The sequence below is a fragment of the Vespula vulgaris genome, chromosome 3 (genome assembly GCF_905475345.1).
Source record: "Vespula vulgaris chromosome 3, iyVesVulg1.1, whole genome shotgun sequence".
Lineage (NCBI taxonomy): Eukaryota > Metazoa > Arthropoda > Insecta > Hymenoptera > Vespidae > Vespula > Vespula vulgaris.
The window spans coordinates 9,608,552-9,632,586 of NC_066588.1; the positions used below are offsets into that span (position 1 = coordinate 9,608,552).

The 24,035-nt window shown below is 32.1% G+C and overlaps 2 protein-coding genes across 2 annotated transcripts; both read right to left on the reverse strand.

The window, feature by feature from the left end:
• Positions 1–23,337, reverse strand: LOC127062155 (fatty acid synthase-like). Its single transcript, XM_050989898.1, has 19 exons — positions 23,099–23,337; positions 22,772–23,022; positions 22,452–22,683; positions 21,929–22,347; positions 21,351–21,635; positions 21,048–21,255; positions 20,784–20,944; positions 20,387–20,704; positions 19,789–20,294; positions 19,394–19,698; positions 18,913–19,323; positions 17,798–18,822; positions 17,496–17,731; positions 16,715–17,408; positions 1,700–2,528; positions 1,113–1,582; positions 767–1,021; positions 429–683; positions 1–365 (listed from the first exon to the last, which is right to left on the reverse strand). Exons 1-19 carry the CDS (start codon positions 23,283–23,285, stop codon positions 231–233), a joined length of 7,182 nt encoding a protein of 2,393 aa, XP_050845855.1. The 5' UTR covers positions 23,286–23,337; the 3' UTR covers positions 1–230.
• Positions 3,595–5,979, reverse strand: LOC127062157 (fatty acid synthase-like). Its single transcript, XM_050989902.1, has 4 exons — positions 5,670–5,979; positions 5,265–5,567; positions 4,803–5,201; positions 3,595–4,715 (listed from the first exon to the last, which is right to left on the reverse strand). The coding sequence occupies exons 2-4, from the start codon at positions 5,341–5,343 to the stop codon at positions 4,678–4,680; spliced, it is 516 nt and encodes a 171-aa protein (XP_050845859.1). The 5' UTR covers positions 5,344–5,567; positions 5,670–5,979; the 3' UTR covers positions 3,595–4,677.
• Positions 23,338–24,035: the final 698 nt, after the last annotated feature.

Sequence of the window (24,035 nt, forward strand, 5' to 3'; positions counted from 1 at the left end):
TATTTCAAGAAGATAGGAAGTACTGCTAAAAGTACGTACAAGTAATCCAAGATCGATTGAGAGCTCGTCCTACAGCAGCTACCTAGATATGTTACCCCTTATAATTATTATTATATATGTTTTATAAGCTTGATTATATCATTTTGTCATCCGCTTTAGATCATCGAAACAAATCATACATAAGTCACTAACAGAATGTATTATTTTTTTTACTTTCATTTTTATTAATTTTACTTAAGATCACTTTTAAATCCGTCAGCAAACTGGATCAATTCACCATTAATTGCCATTGCAATTTTCATATCTTCTAACATCGCGACATGATCGCCATCAACAATGTGAACATCCACTTTGGCTTCAGTAATCTGAAAATAACAGCATTTTCAAGTAAATTCATATCATGATCTATACAAAGTTTTAAAACTTACATTTTGCAATCCATAATCATATTCAGCATTCCGTACAGACGGTAACAATGGTTTGAACAATGTAATTGGTGCACTTATATATGGCATTGGTTCTGGGTTATATTCCAAAGCTGCATGCAATCTGACATAGAGAGAATGAATAGCATTTTTTTGATTCCTCTTAAAAAAAAATTCTTTTTGTTCGAGAGATAACATATTAGAAAATACATTCACTTTCTCATCCCACGAACTACATTTTCTTAATTCAAATTCAAGCTGCAAAGTAATATGGAAAAATTAGTATGAGACTTACGAAGAAAAGAAAAGAAAAGATGTCTTTTAGGAAAATAAGGTCGAACCTCGGTACTATTAATAGATGTAAATGCATTCAATGTAGCAAGCAAAATATTGCTTTCGAATTCTTCCTGTGATGACGAATGCAATTGTTGCTGTATAAGAGTTTTAAGATGCTGAGGTGCCCCATCAATCAATATTAGCCGGCCATTATATCCTTTGGCTTCTAACTTCCGCGTAAGTTCAATAGCTAGAAGCGATCCAAATGAAAATCCGACTAATATGAAATCATTTCTATCCGGAAGTTTCTCTAATATGTGCTGTAGTATACAAAGTTATATACGACATTAGTATGCAATGTTCAGGAATATTCAACCTAATCACATATTTTTTTGTAGTGAAAGAATATACCGGTAGAAATAAATTGGCCATCTCTTGAATAGTCTTTAATTCACAATTCGCAGCTAATTGAAAACAAGTCGCAGGTGACTTAATTTTCGATTCAAATGTTTTGAAAACGCTAGCATATCCTTCGATTCCTGGTAGAAAGAATATCTCTTTTCGACCTGCCTCTGGATTAGTTTTAAGAGGAATGGTTATTTCGGTGGAGAGATTTTCACTGAATAATTGCATCAACATGTTTCTACTGGCTTTACTGGCTGATAGTTCTTCTTTTCTGCCAATTTTACTATTACTATTATCTGTCAGCTTATTATTCATTTCCATTAGATTGGAATAATTTAAGCTCCGAATATGATGTGTCGTGAGATATATTTCATATTCACGCCCTAATATATCTTGTATTTCTACAGTCATCATAGAATCCATACCAAGTTCAGCCAAAGTAGTGTGTGGTCTGATATTCTTCAAGTCATTAATACCTGCAATCATGAATACGGACTTTTAAGAAAATAAATATAAGACGTTTTATCATAGATATATATGTACATCAGTATAATCATCAAGATCAATAACAATATTAATTGGACGATATATACCCATAATGTTGAAGACAGCATCTACAACATTATTCACATCCCTCACTGCTCGTTTTTCAGCAACTAATATACTAGAAACTACAGATTTATCCTGTACCAAAAATCTATTCAGTTCTTCTAAACATGATGATAATTTTTGCTGTAAGGTACCACCGATAGTAAGTTCTTTATCATCATTCTGCATGTCAGCAACGAGACCGACATCTCCAATTGCTCCCCATTGTATAGCTAATCCAGGTAAATGTTCTTCAACCCTTTTCTCACATATTCTCTCCATAATGGAATTCGCCATACCGTAATTCGTTTGTCCGGCGTTTCCTCTTCCGCACGAGACAGAAGAGAAAACTACGAAGTGTCGTAGATCTGGACAAAGCTTTCTAGTCCACTCGTCCAAATATCTTGTAGCCCATGCTTTTCCTTTGAAAGATTCTTCAAAAGTTTGGGGTGTTTGGTTTATACAAATACTATCTCTCAAAGAGACCGCGAGATTGAATATACCATCGACTGGACCATAATCTATCGCGCTTTTCAATATCTGCTCGCAGCTTTCTCGTTTAGCCGCATCGAGGCCCACAAGGATCTTAATATTCACGCCATATGATTCCCATATTTTGATTCTCATGCGTTGATAACCATTCTTTACGCCATTCCGCGAAGTAATCACAATATTTTGAGCATTTCGTAGAATTAACCAATCTATTAGTTCCAAACCAAAACCACCCAAGCCACCAAGAACTATATAACTTTTATGGGGAATACATGTATAAGAAGGTTCAGCCAAAATGGGTGTATTCAGTGGTTCATTCTCTTCGCGGATCTTTATAAGGACCTACGACATATAAGAGGGATTTCAGATTACAATTTAAATTGTTAAAACAAAAGTATATTCCGACAGCGAATGTCAACTTACTTTACCCATATGTTTTCCAGTTGCCATGTATCTAAATGCTGTCTCTACTTGACATTTGTCGAAGACTGTTCTATTAATCGGTTTGATAGCATTCTCCTTAAGAAATATGTTAAATGTTGAACTAATTTCGTTCTTGACTTTGTCATTCGTGTATAAAATTTTATCTAACATTATACCATGAAAACTAATACCCTTCATAAATATTCTAGTGCTCATTTGATTATTAGCTGTTAAATCGAACTTTCCAATTTCTAAAAATCGTCCTCTATAGGCCAAACAACGCAGAGATGCTTGAAATTTATCTTCCGCCAAAGAATTTAGAACGATGTCTACCCCTGCACCATCGGTTTGTTGCAAAATCATTTTTTCGAAGGTAGTATCTCGAGAATTTCCAATGTGATAATCATCGATACTAGGAAATGTCTGCTTAATGAATTTACGCTTTTCTAGGGAACCGACCGTAGTAAAAACTTCACAGCCTTCACGAAGGGCTAAGTTAATTGCGGCTTGCCCTATTCCACCAGAACCAGCATGGATAAGGATTTTGTCACCCTTCTGCATTTCTCCGTTAATGTAAAGTGCAGCTATGCATGTGCAATATACACACGGTACTGTCGCTGCATCCTCCAAACTCCAACTATCAGGTATAGTCCAAGAAAAACTTTCATCCAATTGACAAAGATTTGATAAACATCTAAAAAAAATATTATTTATTTGATTTACTTCCATTTTTTAATATTTTATGTACGAGATTTGATAATGATTTGGTTAATGAGTTTACCTGTTGCGGTTAACTCCCATAATCCTACGTCAACTAATACATGTACCACTATATTCACATCAATTACACAATCTACGTCTTTTCTACTTCCTTCTTCTGGTGCTATTTCACCGGTTGACAACATCACATCTTTAAAATTCAATGATGCATAATGAATACTAACAAGATCTTCATTTTGATAATCCCTTGTAATACCTCCTTCAATCCAACGTATCGTACTTAAATCTCCGCGTGTCTGTTTAAAAATATTTTTTCTTTATTGTATGCTACTAATAATATGATAAAATATTTTCATTCATACCACTTGATTAATAATGGCGTGATACGTGAGTTTCGGCTCGCGAGATGGAAGTAGCTGATACCTATATTAGCCGCAAACATTCCCTTGTCGTAAAAAATTTATAACGAGATCCGTTTCGAGTTGTTCGGAGTAAAATGGTATTTTCAGAGAAAATTTCGGGGCTTTAAGATCTTGAATTAAAACAGCTCGAAAGATATTCCCACCAGGTTCCTTCTGTAAACAATTAATGAATCCTGAGAGACCGGACTCCGAGTTTCCTTCGTCAATGAGTATGACTCTCGTGTTGCTGATATCCTCATCTTCTTTTCTTTCAAGTATAGCTTGCACTTTTTGCAACCAGTTAAATTCATTGCTCTTAACATTAACAATCATGGTCTGCTCCGGGATTTTATTTGTCTTTTTGAAAAGTATCCAGGATTCCTCGGAGGTACATTTTTCTAATACTATACGTAATTGAAATTCCTGTAAAATTGATAGGTCTAATGGTATGTTTCTTTTTTCACGAGATAAAAGAAATGCTCCATTTTTTGTAAATTTTAGAAGTTTTTTCAAGCTGTTCTTTTCTCCGTTCGTCAACAAACCGCATCCAATAGCGAATGAAGCGATGTCATCCGTTTCTATTATATTTGGTTCTGCAACAATGACACCTTTAGGAATATCTTCCACTTTGTTTCTCGATGTGAATACATTAACGTTAACTTCCACTATAGATAAATTATTTAATATATCCAAGATCATTGGAGAGACGAATTCTTCGGTTGAGATATTGTCCTTATCGTCAATAAGTTCGATTGTCTTCATCTTAAACATTGGTATATTTTCAAGAGTGATATGCACGGATAACGTTAATATTTCTCGTAATGATGTTTCCTTCTTGTCACGATAAGCGATGAATTTATATTCTTCGATAACTGGATCACTGATAGGTCTCTTTCTGGAAATCTTACTAATTCTAAGTTTATGTATTTCCACACCCACCGCTGCAATCACATCGATATTTTTGAAAAATTGTACAAAAATATATCTAAAATAAAAAACAGAGATTATGAGTAACGAATAATGGAGAATTCCAAGTATTAATTCACATTGCATTGATGGTAACTGTTTTTACATTTTTTAGTACTGGTCACACTTTGAAGATATTGTTGATAAGCATTAGTATCCTTTACTAATTTTTGAATTCCAATCAGCGCAAATAAATCTCTAGTATCTAAATTGAAGATTTTCATCTGGAATATATTATCAATGAAAGCTACCCAATTCCCTTTCCATTGTATATGTCCTTTCTCTCTCGAAACAGACACACTGCGTATGCTTCGGAAGAGGCCGTTATATTGATAACCACGTAAATTCAATTCTTTATATATATCTTTTCCATCTAATTCTTCTTCTTCCTTGTTAATATTTCTCTTTATTATATGACTCAATATTGTCTCCTTCGATATTACTAATAGAATCTTATCAGTAACAATAGTTGCACCTTCTTCGACAACTTCGAATTTGCCGCTGCCTATTTATGTGTTGATCATATATTGAATTTTATGAAAAATAATTTATTATTCGAAGCTATTACCTTTCTGAATCATGACAATTATTTCGACTTTTTCCACTTCGGGGACTAATGTAGTTCGATTGAATTTTACATTTTCCATAACAATGGATTTCTGTGTAGAGCTCTCCCATCATCATTCCGAATGTTTCCCGTACTAAACATAAATGTCCTGTTGCAGGAAATAAATTTCTGCCATCAATGACATGACCTTTTATATACTGGAAATCTTCATCTGCTATGGAGATCGCCACCATTCTTTCCTCGGCTGTAAACTTCTCATGCATTTTGAAATGTGTTGTATACCAGTCATATGAATGTTCCCACCTAAACATAGTATATATATATATATATATATATATATATATATATATATATATGGAACTTTTATATGCGTTTTAAATAATTTTCGAAGCTAATAATTCTTACCTAACGAGTGGAGATATCATTAATGTACCACGACTGACCGGATATCCTACTGATGGGTACAATTTAGCAAGGTCAAACTGCAAACCGATACTATATTGTATCCCTAATCCCTGCAAAATACTTTTCAAGTTATCTTTGGGATCGCACAGATTTATCGAAATATTTGTTCCCATTGTTTGCCATGATTGGCCAATAAGCTCTTGTAGTTGCCTATACAGAGCAATATCAATGCAAATAGCACTATTAGGTACAAAGTGCGAGGTTTCCTCGAAAAGTAGATGATTCAGTAAATTATTTGTAAAATACCCGGCGGACGAAAATTTTGCACTAGAAGTTGACTACTGGTTGCATAATACTGATGTACTCAACCACTCACAACTTCGTGGTTTTCTTTCTGGTATCACTGTCTTTAAATTTTCCAAAAGATTGACTTTTACCGTAGCGATGTAACGGCTATGATATGGTATTCCTTTCCCCGATAATATTTTCACAGCAATTTTCGTTGTCTGTGAAACAACAATATTACATGATTTGTTACGATAGAAGCAATCAAAACCATTCTTATTATTGGTTGGATTTTTATTGGCTTATAACGAACCCGTAACTTTTCAATAAATGTTTTCATAGATTCGGATGGTCCTGTAATTGTTGAACTTTCGGGTCCGTTGTGACACACGACGTCGATATCATCCGGACATAAATCTTTTATATCTTTATGACCAAGTCCTATCAGTGCCACACAGCAATGCGGTATTTTTGCTTCTATTACGGATATTCCTTGGAAATACGCTGCGAATATCGTTTCTTCCGCTGTCAAACTTCCGTCTGCGTATGCACATCCAAATTCTCCAACAGAATATCCGATTATATAATCCGGTAGAACTCCCATTGAAGTTAAAAGATCCACGAAGCCGATCTGTACAATATTTTCCCCATTTTCAGATGTTATCGAATGTATAAAATCTCCTACGTGGTTGTATATAAACCTATATTACCTGAACCGCAGCTATACCGACGGACGAATACAAGATGTTGTCCAACAAGTTATTTTCTTTTCCAGTCAATATTTCATAAATATTGACTTTATGCGACTTTAGCACGGAGTTGCATTTTTCTACTGATTTTGCAAATATTGGTAATCTCATCAGAGCTTGACCTAATAAATTCAAATAAAATACAATGAACTTAATATTTGTAATGATAATTAAATTCACGACTCCATTATTTTCCTAGAAATATTAGGGTAATAATTTTCATACCCATTTCGAGCCACTGCGAGTCCATTCCAGTAAAGACGAAACATATTGGCTTCTTAGTACCAGAAAAGCATTCCATCTCCCTTACTTTGGTGTTGGATGGTTTAAGATCAGTTATCGTTATTGATATAAATGACCTGGTATTGCCTTGTGATGAATATCATGAAGAAGGCGAATAAATTCGACTTCTAGACGTCTGTTATCGATCTATAGAGAAAAATGTGGAAATTTTATTTCCGTGATTTTAACAAATTGTTTCTTTATTTACTCTATTAAAAAGTAGTTGAATCTTTTTGCATACCTCATTTAATATGATTTCTACTGCTTCTGCGGTACGTCCTGAGACAGCAACGAGTCTATGCAAATCATCATTTAGCAATTCATTATTTTGCTTTATTTTTTAGTTTGATCTGAGTAAAACGTGAGCATTAACACCTCCGAAGCTGAAACAATTAATGGCTATGTATTCACCGTCTAACAGTGTTAGTTGGGTAACAACTTCTAATCGCCCTTCCATAAATGCTTGCACGTCTTTGCGTGGTATATTAAAATTAACATTTGGGGGTATTAGGCCTGATTTCATCGATATAATCAACTAAAAATGTGTACAATTATATAAATACATATATATAATTATACAGATATATATGTATGTGTATATATATATATAGACATATATATACGTATATATATATACACATATATATATGTATATATACATATATATATATATATATATGTATATATATACTATTAAAACTGGATATATAAACTTTAATTAACTTTGATAATAAAATATCAAAGATATAAAAATTGATGATTAATTGTATCTCCTTGTGTTTCAAACAATGTTTACCTTAGCAACGAAAGAAATTCCACTGGCTCCTTCTGTATATCCTATATTCGATTTGATCGATCCAATTTTAAGAGGATTGACTCTACAATTAGTGAAAATGTGATCTATAGCATTTAGTTCTTCATAATCACCGACTTTCGTTCCAGTACCATGACCTTCGATGTTAGGAATACAAGTCGTCGATACATTGCATTCATCGTAGGATTGTTTGAAAAGAGTACTTTGTATTTTGTTACATGGAAACGTTATTCCTTCTTCTTTAGCACCATCACAATTCGTTTTCATATGAATAATCGTAGCATATATTTTCTTTGTAGTTTTTGCTTTTTGTAGAAATGCTACAGAGATGCTTTCACTACAGGTGTAACCATTTGCATTTTCATCGAAAACTTTGCAGCGACCATCGTGATTCAACACTCCTGCCAGAGATAACCAAGTTTAAGAATTAGAATTATCATGGTAATTAGATTAAAATATAAAAATCTTCTGTACAATTTGCTATAATCAATACCTAAACGAGATGATTGTAGTGACACGTATGGGTGGAGACACAGATTTGATCCACCAACGATCGCATAATCGCATTGTCCACTACGTATAGCCCGATAAGCGTGTTCCACTGCGTAAGGACTTGAACTACATCCTGTATCAATCACATAAGATGGTCCAGTTATACCCAACCAAAATGAAATATTTTGAGCCTTTTTATCTCTGCTACAGCACGTGATTCCAAAGCCATTTGTCTACATTCAAAAAGTAGTATTTTTTGTCTGGTCCATCCGCATAAGTAATTGATGATCTATATGCTGATTCCTTGATCATTTCACGTACTTGAAGTTTTCCGTGGAGCCATGTTGTTTCGGAATCAGAGAAACATGTACTTATGAAAACACCTGTCTTTGGTGCACAAATATCTTCTGGATTAAACCCAGCATCTACTATAGCTTCGTAAGTATGTTCAAGCATCATTCTACTTATAGGATCCATCGTATGAGCTTCCTTAAAGTTTATTCCAAAAAATAATGCATCGAATATCTCAATATTGTTAATTTTGCCAGTTTGCTTTGGAATTTCTGGGTGATCTTATGAAATATAACGATAAAAATGTTAAAGTTATCTAGCTTAATACGTTACATAAAATTATTTATAATCGATACCTGGTTTCCAACGACAGTTTTGTTCGGTGATTCAATCTTTGCTATTAAAAAGATTATTTTTCAATTCTTCCATATTATTAGATTCGGGAAATCTTCCAGCGAATCCAGAAATAGCAACTTCTTCGCCTGGCTCTGATTTGGCATATCCAAAAATTTGTATGATTCTTCTAATTTCTTATATTCACTCATGATATTTGATCTTTCTTTTTATACTACACCAAATGGAATAAAGTATTCTGAATTGATATTTTAAGTATTTTTTCAATATCTGATCTTTATCAACGAGTCTCTTTTTATATAAGTGTTATGCATCCCCCGACAATTTCGTTAACTAACATTTCGAATGAATTTTTTTCCACTAAATACTATCTATTCAAATTAAAATGCATATCTTTCAAATTAATATTAACTAACCGATTTTTCTATTCATATTACGTAATACTACGACATTGTTCGATGATAAAGCATATTAATTTTGTTGCAATACGATAAGTTTTTGATTACTTGAAATCTTAAATTTTGACTTTCAAAGTATTATATATGTACCATTTTGTCCCGAAACTTTTTAATCACAGATAACAATTTGACCTGTAATTGTCCAATTAACATAAAAGTTAACGTAAAATAAATAGGAAAAAAACATTCACAGTTCCATTTTCTATCGAACTTAACCATATTTTTACTTGTAAATTATTAAGATGATTATTCGTTCCACTGGAAGTACGTAAATGAAATAGCATTATTCAATGACAAGAAAATCAAGTTTTATCTTCATACGATAGGCATTTAATAACAGATAATTTTAAATATGCATTTTAAACGAGCAGTATACATTGATATTTATAACATTATAAAAAAGTGAAAATATAAGCCTGATCAATGTATGAACAATATTTCAATAAATATAAAATTTTCAAACTTTCCAATTTTTTAATAATTGCAACATTCGGATTTTCTAAAAATGGTCAAAAAATTCAGCGGTGTGTTTTCCGATTATGTAAAATGTCCAGATTTTATAAACTAATTTTTTATATTTCAAAACAAAAGAAATTGATCTGAAATTGCAACCCCGTAACGATACAAGCAATGGAGTTAGTGACTCATTATTTGGCAGAAAAGCGTTTTATTTAGAGAACTATTGAATAGTGTACACTCTTATCATTTCGATATGAATGCATTTTTTCCATGCAAATTCGGATATTTTTAACTAAAACTGAATGCAATCGTAATTTATCACAAAGAAATCGAGAAGAAATTAAAAAATATAAAAAATAGAAAAATAAATAATCGAGGAACAAAAACTTATAAAATAGAAAACAATAAGTTCCTTTTTACGGAGCTATTATTATTTCCTTGTAAAAAATTAATTGACGCAACCAATAACGTCTCTTAATACTTAATGACATTTATACAAAAGAAAATGCATTTAAAACTAACTTTTAGACTACCTGTTTCTCTATTTAGTTTCGGGAACAGATCGACAATATTGTGTCCCAGAGAATTCAAAGTTTTTAGTATTACGATAGATATTTTGGTAATTCAATATTTTAAATTTGTATCTTACAAAAAATATAATCACTGGTTTATCTAAACGAATTTGGAGTGAACTCTGAGCGAATAAGTCGTTTCCATGTACTGAAAGGATTCCATATAGCAAGGAATATTTGTCTGGCTTTAAAGAAGAGGTTACTCAGGGACGTCCCGGATAATTTGCTATTTTCTTTAAGATAGCTTATAAATCTAAATTTTATACCTAATTTGTTTCTTGTTAAATATAATAATTCGTTTTACGTATTAATGCGAAATTGTGTATAATAATATGTATCATTTCTTCTTGATGCTTTCCTACATAGATACCATTTTGACCGGTACTAGTTATATTTAACTTAGAAGTAATTAACTTAAAACTTATTAACTTAAAAGTAAGAAAATGTAGGAAAAGAATATCTACATATTTTCATTTCCGGTTGAGTTTACAGATTTTTTCATTAAGATGCAAACGACATATTTTGCTAGCAATGAAATAGCATTATTCCATAATAAAATAATCAATTTTCATCATATTACGATAGATATTTGATAATTAAAATCTTAAATAGATTTCTGAGAGTGTTTATATGTATAGGTGATCGCATGATAATTTCAATAAATATTCTGTATTTCTATCCAATAACATCCATAATACTGATAATTTTATCATCAAAGAAAACATGTATGGCCTTCAAATCTTTCTGCTTATATTTGCAATATAACTATGTAAACTATATACTAATTATCTGTAAATTATAATTAACAAATCAAATTGAATATCTCCATACTGTTCTCGGACTCACGCATTAAATCACATAGACGAAATTTGTAAAAGAAGAGAAATATATCGAATCAACCATCATCATATCCCCATCGCACTCTATCCGTTCTTTACGTGAAATATGTTCAATAGACATATATAACGAATCAATCTATTCGAAATACGTCAGAGTACTAAGAAGAATACGTTTATTGAACGAATTTGGATATTATTTCCGTGCGATGTGATACGTCTTCATTTTTGTTAAATTTGGAAGACTTGTTTATGTTAAATTTGCAAATTTTATATTGGGGTTGCGTAATAATTCATCGAACTCGTAATAACACGAAAGAGCAGTACACTTTTCAGTGAATTGGGCGACTCTTATGCTTAATACGAGATTTTAAGAATTGATAGCGTTTAATAATAACGTTCATATATTATATTATACTATTTAATTATATTTTTATCCTAACGCGTGAATTATACATAAATAAAAATACGATAATAAATTGAAGCTTTATTATAACGGATAATTTTATGTATCGGTAGCTAATGTCTGGCGAAAGCCTTGAAATGTTTTCAGTTGTTAAAAAATCGCGATTGTTCGGTGGTTAAACTGTATCGTTCTCGTGACTCTACGTATTGAGAGATCCATAGAGTGAAGTTGTAGTAAGCAAATTGAATATAAAAATAAAATTGGACTTCATTTTATAGACCGTTTTTCGTGGCCGAATTATATCAAAGAGGTCTCGATCGCCATTTGTTGAAGATGTGCTTCGTGAAGTAACTGGTTTCAATCTTATAAATATTGATTGATCGATGTGCAAACGCAGATATTTGCTAATATATTTTCAGTTGGATTCGGGACAATACAGAAAATACTACAGCATCGACTGTATCATTTGTTCATTATGCACATTGTTTATTATAACAAAATTCTCTAATAAAAGAAAACTGGAATGTTAACTTTTCTGAAAAAACTGTTTAAAACACGCTATTGGAAGGTTGAAACACTATTAACTTAATATGTTCTTAAAAATTTAAGACACTTCTTGTACTCTGTTATTGAAGTCTCTTAAGGTTTCTTTTGGAAAAATATTTAAACTATGCTCTCAGTGCGATCGTAATGGATCTAAAATGCCAGAAAATTTCATTACAAAGGAAAGTGATGTTGGTTGAATATTTCCGAGAGTTATGTAAACAAGAGATGCAAAGAGAAGAACTACCGTCTATATGATTATTCGGAAAGAAAACACAACTAATCGCTCTCCTTAATATTGTAATAAGTAACGTTGAACATGACATATTCCAGAATACGTATCTCACCGTACATTAATCCAACCCATCAAAAGATACGATGATAACCTTTCTAATAAATGATGCTCCTTAAACGAACTTAGAATTGCGAGTATAAAGGCGATAAAGGGAAAAAATGAATTTCTATGGGAGAAAATTCTTATACTCCTTCGATCGATAATGCGATCTTCCATGTAAATACATATGAATCAGACTGATATTTTGTATTGGTAAGATTATAAGATTCAATCAATATACACTAGTATTATAGTAAGTCAGGAATAAGCTCTACCGATATAACGATTATAAAGTGCTGCGTAGTTTCTTCATGAGTATTATATATAGGAAAAGGTAATATATTGCTTGTTATTTAAAATTTGCTTTTCATATATTGATCAAGTATGAAATACTGTCATCCATGCATATTATTTATTTTAATATATGAATGAATTTGTCAGATAAAGTTGATATTCTATGTTTCTATAACATTTACAACATTTATATAACAGTTATTCTTCGTCTGATTCTGGTTTGTCATATCGGAAGAATTTGTACGGTACTTCTAGTTTTTCTTATTTACTTATGATTTTTTTATATTTTTCGGTTTCCCAAGCAATATATATTTTAGAAATTAGAGCAGAAAATAACATTATTTGTATGTTTTCATTATGATTCATTATGATTCATATTCAAATCGCCTCTGATGAATATTCTATTATAATAATGTTTATTGTTCAAAGAATTCATTATCTAACGCAATCGTACACCTTATGCTACTGTTCGTTTTAAATTTATGTAAATAAGAAATAAATATATTTAACCGTTGGATTTCCTGTCTTTCTATTCTGTTGAAGTGTGACGTCATATTTCAATAATAAGGAAGTCTCGTCGTAATTAGGTAGATATTTATTAATTGCAAATCTGAAGTTTATCATACAGAGTGAATGTTACGTTTTTTTTTTGGAAATTTTCGTACTATAGATGAGTTTCGGCACAAGTGACAGTACAATTAAGTTACAGATAGAAAAAGAAAAAAGGAACATATTATTTTCATTCTGATTTTCATTTCTGATTTACGTTATACCATTTTATATCGCTGTATTAATATGATTACAAATTTTCATATGAATGGCGTTGTTCATCCACAATTAAACAATATTATCCAGTGAAAAATATATTATATTTTCTAGAAATTATTTAATAATAAAAAATCAAATTCATATTTTATGCATATATATGTGTGTGTGTGTGTGCACGCGCGCACACATATATATACTATATATATATATAATATATATTTACATGTATAATATATATATATATATATATATATATACATATATATATATATATATATATATATATATACATATATATACATACATACATACATAATAGCTTAAAAGTTTTCCAAAAATTGCAAAAATATTCTTTCTTTGCAAATTTCTAATCTCCGACAAGAAACAAAATAAAAAAAAGTCAAATTCCAGAAAATTTTATTATAAGTGTAAAAATATATCTACATATAGATACATCTATATGCTATACTTTTTCAAGAACTCATTGTTTCAGAGTTACTAACAAAAGTACACATAAATAAGCTAAGATTGATCGAGAATTTGACCTAAAGCAGCAACATAGAAGTGTTCAGATCTATTCCTGCTTTGTTAATTCTTCTTTGTATAGTTCTCCATTCACATTATATATAATATTTTATAAGCTTCATTAAAACATCTTATCATCCATTTTATATCATCGGAATCAATAGTACATATGTCCCGAACACTATAAATTAATTTTATAATTTTCATTTTCAGTAGTTTTCTTTCATTAGATTTTTTTAAAATCCCTCAGCAACGTCGAACAATTCATCATTAATTGCCATTGCAATTTTCATATCTTCTAACATCGTGACATGATCGCCGTCAACAACGTGTACATCCACTTTGGCTTCAGTAATCTAAAAATAACAGCATTTTCAAATAAACTGTAATCTTCATAATCTATACGAAGTTTTAAAACTTACATTCTGTAATCCATAATCATACGAGGCGTTTCGTACTGATGGTAACAGGGGTTTGAACAATGTAATAGGTGTTCTTATATATGGCATTGGTTCTGGATTATATGCCATACCTGCTTGCAACCTCACATAAAGTGAAAGAATAGCGTTCTTTTGATTCGCTTTCAAAAATAATACCCTGTGCTCAGGAGATAGAACATTAAAGAATGCATTTACTTTTTCATCCCACGTATTGCACTTTTTTAATTCAATCTCAAGCTGTAAGGTAATGTTCGCAAATTAATATGAAACTTACGAAAAATAAAAAAAGAACAATATCTTTTAGAAAATAAGGACAAACCTCTGCACTATTAATAGACGTAAATGCGTTCAATATAACCAGTAGAACGTTGCTTTCGAGATCTTCCTGTGATAACGAACGCAATTGTTGCTGTATAAGCGTTTTCATATGTTGAGGAGCCCCGTCAATCAATATTAGCCGGCCATTAAATCCTTTGGTTTCTAACATTCGGGTGAGTTCAATAGCTACGAGCGATCCAAATGAAAACCCCACTAATATGAAGTCATTTCGATCTTGAAGTTTCCCTAATATATGCTATAATATGTAAAAATGTACGAAATAATATTTAACGTTCAGGAATATTCGATATAATCACAAATTATATTGTACAGAAAGAATATACCGGTAGAAATAAATTGGCCATAGCTGGAATAGTTTTTAATTCACAATTCGCAGCCAATTGAAAACAAGTCGCTGGTGATTTAATTTTCGATTCTAATGGTTTGAAAACACTACCATAACCTTCGATTCCAGGCAGAAAAAATATCTCTTTCCGACCTTCTTCTGGATTAGTTTTAAGCGGAATAGTTATTTCGGTAGAGAGATTTTCGCCAAACAATTGCATCAACATTTTTCTACTAGCTAATATTTCTTCTCTTCTGCTATCTTTAGTACTACTATTATCTGTCGGTTTATTATTTAATTCCATTAATTTGGCAAAATTCAACCTTCGAATATATTGCGTCGTGAGATATATTTCAAATTCACGTCCTAATATCTCTTTTATCTCAACAGCCATTATAGAATCCATGCCAAGTTCAGCCAAAGTAGTGTGTGGTCTGATATTCTTCAAGTCATTAATACCTGCAATCAAGAATTCATATATTTAAAATAAAAACAAGAAAAGTTTTATCATAGAAATATATGTGCATAAATAAAATTATTAAAATCAATAATAACAAAATTAGACAATACATACCCATAATGTTTAAGACAGCATTTACAACATTATTCACATGGTTACCAGTACTTTTTTCAGCAATTACGATACTAGAAACTACAGATTTATCTTGTACTAAGAATCTATTCAATTCTTCTAAACAAGCTGTTATTTCTTGCTGTAGGATACTACCCATAACACGTTCTTTATCATCATTTTGCATATCACTAAGAAGACGGACGTCTCCAATCGCTTCACATTGTATTGCTAGTCCAGGCAAACCTTCTTCCACTCTTATTTGACATATTCTTTCCATAACGGAATTAGCCATACCGTAATTCGTTTGTCCGGCATTTCCTCTTCCGTACGAGACGGAAGAGAAAACTACGAAGTGTCGTAGATCTGGACAAAGCTTTCTAGTCATCTCGTCCAAATATTTTATGGCCCACATTTTCCCTTTGAAAGATTCCTCAAAAGTCTGCGGCATGTGGTTTCGACAAATATTGCCTTTCATAGAAGGTGCAAGACTGAATATGCCATCGACGGGACCAGTATCCATCGCGGTTTTCAACATCTGCTCGCAGTTTTTTCGTTTAGTCGCATCGAGGCCAAAAAGGATCATAATATTCACGCCATATGATTCCCATAATTTGATTTTCATGCGCTGATAAGCATTCTTTACGCCATTCCGCGAAGTAATCACAATATTTTGAGCATTTCGAAGAATTAACCAATCGATTAGTTCCAAACCAAAACCTTCCAAGCCACCAAGAACTATGTAACTTTTGTGGGAAATACATGTATAAAAAGGTTCAGCAAAAATGGGTGTATTCAGTGATTCGTTCTCTTCGCGGATCTTTATAAGGACCTATATACGACAGATTTCAGATTACAATCTAAATTGTTAAAACAAAATTATATTCCGACAAAGAACCTGAACTTACTTTACCCATATGTTTTTCAGCTGCCATGAATCTAAATGCTGTCTCCACTTGATATTTGCTGAAGACAGTTCTAATTATCGGTTTGATAGCATTCTCCTTCAGAAGTATGTTGAATATTGAACTAATTTCGTTCTTGACTTTGTCGTTCGTGTTTATAATTTTATCTAACATTATACCATGAAAACTAATACCCTTCATAAATATTCTAATGTTTATTTCATTATTAGCTGCAAAATCGAACTTTCCGATTTCTAAAAATCGTCCTCTATGGGCCAAACAACGCAGAGACGCTTGAAGTTTATCTTCCGCCAAAGAATTCAGCACGATGTCTACACCTGCACTATCGGTTTGTTGCAAAATCATTTTTTCGAAGCTAGTATCTCGAGAATTTCCAATGTGATAATCATCGATACTAGGAAATGTCTCTTTAATGAATTTACGCTTTTCTAGGGAACCGACCGTAGTAAAGACTTCACAGCCTTCACGAAGGGCTAAGTTAATTGCGGCTTGCCCTATTCCACCAGAACCAGCATGGATAAGGATTTTGTCACCCTTCTGCATTTCTCCGTTAATGTAAAGTGCAGCTATGCATGTGCAATATACAAACGGTACTGTCGCTGCATCCTCCAAACTCCAACTATTAGGTACAGTCCAAGAAAAACTTTCATCCAATTGACAAAGATTTGATAAACATCTAAAAAAAATATTATTTATTTGATTTACTTCCATTTTTTAATATTTTATGTACGAGATTTGATAATGATTTGGTTCATGAGTTTACCTGTTGCGGTTAACTCCCATAATCCTACGTCCACTAATACATTTACCACTATATTCACATCCAATTACACAATCTATGTCTTTTCTATTTCCTTCTCCTGGTATTATTTTACCGGTTGATAACATCACATCTTTAAAATTCAATGATGCATAGTGGATACTAACAAGATCTTCATTTTGATAATCCTTCGTAATACATCCTTCAATCCAACGTATCGTACTTAAATCTCCACGTACCTTTTTAAAAGTATTTTTTTATTATTGTATGCTACTCATAATTTGATAAAATATTTTCACTCATACCCCTTGATTAATAATGGCGTGATACGAGAGTTTCGGCTCGCGAGGTGGAAGTAGCTGATGCCTATATGATCCCCAAACATTCCCTGGTCGTAAAACATTAGTAACGAGATCCGTTTCCAGTTGTTCAGAGAACAATGGTAATTTCAAAGAAAATTTCGGAGCTTGAAGATCTTGAATTAAAACAGCTCGGAAGATGTTGCCACCTGGTTCTTTCTGTAAGCAATTAATGAATCCTAAGAGACCCGACTCCAAGTTTCCTTCTTCAACGAGTATGACTCTCGTGTTGCTGATATCCTCTTCTTCTTTTCTTTTAAGTACAGCTTGTACTTTTTGCAACCAGTTAAATTCATTACTCTGAACGTTAACAATCATGGTCTGTTCCGGGATTTTATTTATCTTTTTTAAAAGTATCCAAGATTCTTCGAATGTACATTTTTCTAAAACTATACGTAATTGAAATTTCTGCAAAATCGATAGGTCTAATGGTATGTTTCTTTTTTCACGGGATAAAAGAAAAGCTCCATTTTTTGTAAATTTTAGAAGTTTTTTCAAGCTGTTCTTTTCTCCATTCGTCAGCAAACCGCATCCAATAGCGAATGAAGCGATGTCATCCGTTTCTATCATATTTGGTTCTGCAACAATGACACCTTTAGGAATATCTTCCAATTTGTTTCTCGATGCAAATACATTAACGTTAACTTCCACCATAGACAAATTGTTTAAAATATCCAAGATCACTGGAGAGACGAGTTCCTCGGTGGAGATATTGTCCTTATCGTCAACAAGTTCGATTGTCTTCATCTTGATCATTATAGGTATATTTTCAAGTGTGATAAGTATAGATAACGTTAATATCTCTTGTAATGACATAATCTTTCTGTCACGATAAGCAGTGAATTTATATTCTTCGATAATTGGATCATATACAGATCTGTTCCTAGCAATCTCAGAAGCTCTAACTTTATGAATTTCCACACCTCCCGCAGCAATCACATCAATATTTTTATAATATTGTACAGGTACATCTGAAACAAACAATAGGCATTTTAAATGACAGACAAATAAGTACATCATATATTACTTCACATTCTATAAGTAATAAATGTTCTTTTTACATTTTTCTTTGTTTGTCACACTTTGAAGATATTGTTGATGAGCGTTAATATCTATTACCAATTTTCGAATTCCAGTCGGCACAACTAAATCTCTAGAATCTAAATTGAAGATGATCATCTGCAACAAGTTATCCATGAATGCTACCCAATTCTTTTTCCATTCGATATGCCCTTTCTTTCTCGAAACAGAAACACTTCGTATGCTTCGAAAGAGACCGCTATATTGATATCCACGTGACTTTAACTCTTTATAGATATCTCCTTCGTCTAATTCTTCTTTTTCATCGTTAACGTCAATGTTTCTATTAATCACATCAAGAGGTACTTTCTCCTTCGATAAGTTCGTTACAAGACGTATTTTTCCAGTAACAATAGCAGTATCTCCTTCGACAACTTCGAATCTACCGCTACCTATACATTTGTTGATTGTCATATATTCAATTTTTTGAAAAATAATTTATACATGATTGGAAGCTATTACCTCTCTGAATCATGACTATTACTTCGACTTTTCCCACTTCGGGGACGACAGTAGTTCGATTGATTTTAACATTTTCCATAACAATAGACATTTCTGTGTAGAGCTGTCCCATCATCATTCCGAATGTTTCCCATACTAAACATAAATGTCCTGTTGCAGGAAATAAATTTCTGCCATCAATGACATGACCTTTTATATACTGGAAACCTTCATCCGCTATGGTGATCGCCACCATTCTTTCCCCGGCTATAAGCTTCTCATGCATTTTGAAATCTGTTATGAACCAATCGTATGAATGTTCCCACCTGAACATGGTATGACACTGAATTTCTGACAGACAGGAATTTCAACAAATTTTCGAATTATTAACTCTTTTCCATGCACATAATTCTTACCTAATAAGTGAAGATATCATTGGAGTACCACGACTGACTGGATATTCTACAAACGGGTATAATTTAGCAAGGTCAAACTGTAAGCCAGCATTAAACAGTTTCCCTAATCCCTGCAAAATACTTTTCAAGTTATCTTTGGGATCACGCAGATTTAACGTAATATTCATTCCCAACGTTTTCCATGATTGGCGAAGAATCTCTTGTAGTTGCCTGTGCGGAGCAATTTCAATGGAAATAGCATTGTTAGGTACAAAGACCGAAGTTTCCTCGAAAAAAACAGGTCTCAATAAATTATTCGTAAAATACTCAGCGGAAGAAAATTGTGCACTAGAAGTCGACCACTGGTTGCATAATACTGATGTACTCAACCACTTACGACTTCGAGATTTTCTTTCTGGTATCACGTTCTTTAAATTTGCCAAAAGATTGACTTTGACTGTAGTGATGTAACGGCTATGATATGGTATTCTTTTTTCCGATAATATTTTCACATCAATTTTCATTGTCTACGAAACAAAAATATTGCATCATTTATTGTGAAAGAAGCAATCTATACAATTCTTATTATTGGTTGTATCCTCATTGTCTTCAAACGAACCCGTAATTTTTTAATAAACGCTTTCATAGATTCGGTTGGTCCGGTAATCGTTGAACTATGGGGTCCGTTGTGACACACGACGTCGATATCTTTCGGACATAAATCTTTTATATCTTTATGACCAAGTCCTATCAGTGCCACACAGCAATACGGTATTTTTGCTTCTATTACAGATATTCCTTGGAAATACGCTGCTAATATCGTTTCTTCCGCTGTCAAACTTCCGTCTGCGTATGCACATCCAAATTCACCAACAGAATATCCGATTATATAATCCGGTAGAATTCCCATTGAAGTCAAAAGATCCACGAAGCCGATCTGTACAATATTTTCCTCATTTTCAGATGTTACCGAATGTATAAAATCTTCTAAGTGATTGTATATAAGCCTATATTACCTGAACGGCAGCTATACCGACGGACGAATACAAGATGTTGTCCAACAAGTTATTTTCTTTTCCAGTCAATATTTCATAAATGTTGACTTTATGCGACTTTAGCACGGAGTTGCATTTTTCTACTGATTTTGCAAATATTGGTAATCTCATCAGAGCTTGACCTAATAAATTCAAATAAAATACAATGAACTTAATATTTATAATGATAATTAAATTCACGACTCCATTATTTTCCTAGAAATATTAGGGTAATAATTTTCATACCCATTTTGAGCCACTGCGAGTCCATTCCAGTAAAGACGAAACATATTGGCTTCTTAGTACCAGAAAAGCATTCAATCTCCCTTACTTTGGTGTCGAATGGTTTAAGATCAGTTATCGTGAATCCTCGATATAAGTGACCCGGTATTGCCTTGTGATGAACATCATGAAGAAGGCGAATAAATTCGACATCTAGCGATCTGTTATCGATCTATAGAGAAAAATGTTGAAATTTTATTCTTATGATTTTAACAAGTTGTATTTTTATTTCTTCTATCAAGAAGTATGTTCAATCTTTTTGCATACCTCATTTAATATGGTTTGAACTGCTTCTGCCGTACGTCCTGAAACAGCTACAAGTCTAGGCAAATCATCATCTTGCAATCCATTATTGTGCTTCATTTTTGAGTTTGATCTGAGTAAAACGTGAGCATTAGCACCTCCGAAGCCAAAAGAATTAATGGCTATGTATTCACCATCTAACGGAGTTGGCTCCGTAACAACCTCGTTTCGTCTTTCTATAACTTCTTTGCGTGGTGAATGAAAGTTAATATTTGGTGGTATTAGGCCTGATTCCATCGATATAATCACCTAAAAATGTGTATAATTATATTAGTATATATGTGTATATATATATATATATATATATATATATATATATATATATATATATATATATATATGTATATATATGTATCTAAATATATTTGTGGATGGATAATATTAATATTCAAATATAACAAATATATGAACATAATATATAATACAATTATACATAAAATTAAAACTCGATATATAAATTCTAAATAACTTTAATAATAAAATATCGAAGATAAGGAAGTGTTTGAATAGTTGTATTACCTTGTATTTCAAACAATATTTACCTTAGCAATGGAAGAAATTCCACTAGCTCCTTCAGTATGTCCCATATTCGATTTAATGGAACCAACTTTAAGAGATTTAGTGGTATTTTTAGAGAAAATTTGATCTATTGAATTCAGTTCTACAGGGTCTCCGACTCTTGTTCCCGTACCATGAGCTTCGATGTAAGAAATACAATCCGTTGATACATTGCATTCTTTGTAGAATTCTTTAAAAAGAGTACTTTGCATTTTGTTAGATGGAAATGTGATTCCTTCTTGTTTATAACCATCACAATTCGTTTTAGCATGAATAATCGTAGCATATATTCTCCTAGCAGTTTTTGCTTTTTGTAGAAATGCTACAGAGACACCTTCACTACGGGTGTAACCATTTGCGTCATCGTCGAAAACCTTGCAACGACCACCCTGATTCAACACTCCTGTCAGGGATAAAGTTTATTAGATTAGATAAAGTTAATTAAAATAAATATAATAATTACATGAAATGGAAAAAATTTTCTGCACAATTTACTATAATCAATACCTAAACGAGATAATTGTAGTGACACATATGGGTGGAGACAAAGATTTGATCCACCAACGATCGCATAATCGCATTGTCCACTACGTATAGCCCGATAAGCATGTTCCACTGCGTAAAGACTAGAACTACACCCTGTATCAATCAGAGAAGACGGTCCAGTTACACCCAACCAAAATGAAATATTTTGAGCCATCATGTCTCTGCTACAGCACGTGATTCCAAAGCCATTTGTCTACATTCAAAAAGTAGTATTTTTTGTCTGGTCCATCCGCATAAGTAATTGATGATCTATATGCTGATTCCTTGATCATTTCACGTACCTGAAGTTTACTGTGGAGCCATGTTGCTTCGGAATCAAAAAAACATGTACCTATGAATACACCTGTCTTTGATCCACGAATATCCTCTGGATTATATCCAGCATCTACTATAGCTTCGTAAGTATGTTCGAGCATCATTCTGCACATAGGATCCATCGTATGAGCTTCCTTAAAATGTGTCCCAAAAAAAAATGCATCGAATTTCTCAATGTTGTTGATTTTGCCGGTATGCTTTGGAATTTCTGGATGATCTTATGGAATATAATGATAAAATGATATTAACGTTAATTAGTTTACTGCGTTACATAAAATTAGTATATTCGTTACCTAGTTTCCAACGACAATTTTCGGTGATGCAATCTTTGCGATTATAAAGATTATCTTTCAATTCTTCCATATTATTAGATTCGGGAAATCTACCAGCAAATCCGGAAATAACTACTTCTTCGCCTGGTTCTGAATTGGCATATCTGAAAAATTTATACGATTCTTCTAATTTCTTATATTCACTCATGATATTAGATCTCTCTTTCTTTACAGCTTAAAATGAAATGAAAAATTCTGGATTGATACTGAAAGTATTTCTTCAATATCTGATCTTTATCAACGAATCTCCTTTTATATAAGTGTTATGTATTCTCCCCATTTTGTTCCCATTAAATACTATCTATTCAAATGAAAATGCATATCTTTCAAACTAATACTTAACTAACCTGATTTCTATTCATATTACGTAACGCTATGACACTGTCCCATAATAAAGAAAATAAATTTTGTTGCAATACGATAAATTTTTGATAACTGGAAACCTTAAACTTTAATTTTACAAAGTATTATATATGTATCGCTTTGTCCTAAAACTTTTCTCTCACAGATAACAATTTGATCAGTAATTGTCCAATTAATGTAAAAAACAGAGAAGCAAACTGAAAATATCTAAGAAGGAAAAGTATTCATATTTCTATGTTCTATCGATGTTATCAAATTTTTACTTACAAATTATTACGATGATTATTCATTCTAATAAAAAAACGTAAATGAAATAGCATTATTCAATAACAGGAAAATCACGTTTTATTTTCATACAGTAGGCATTTAATAACAGATAATTTTAAATATGTTTTTTAAACAGTATACATTAATAATTATAAGATTATAGAATTGTGAAAGTATAAGCGTAGTCCAAGTATGAACAGTAATTCCAATAAATATAACATTTTCAAACCTTCGAATTTTTTAATAATTGCAACCTTCGGATTTTTTA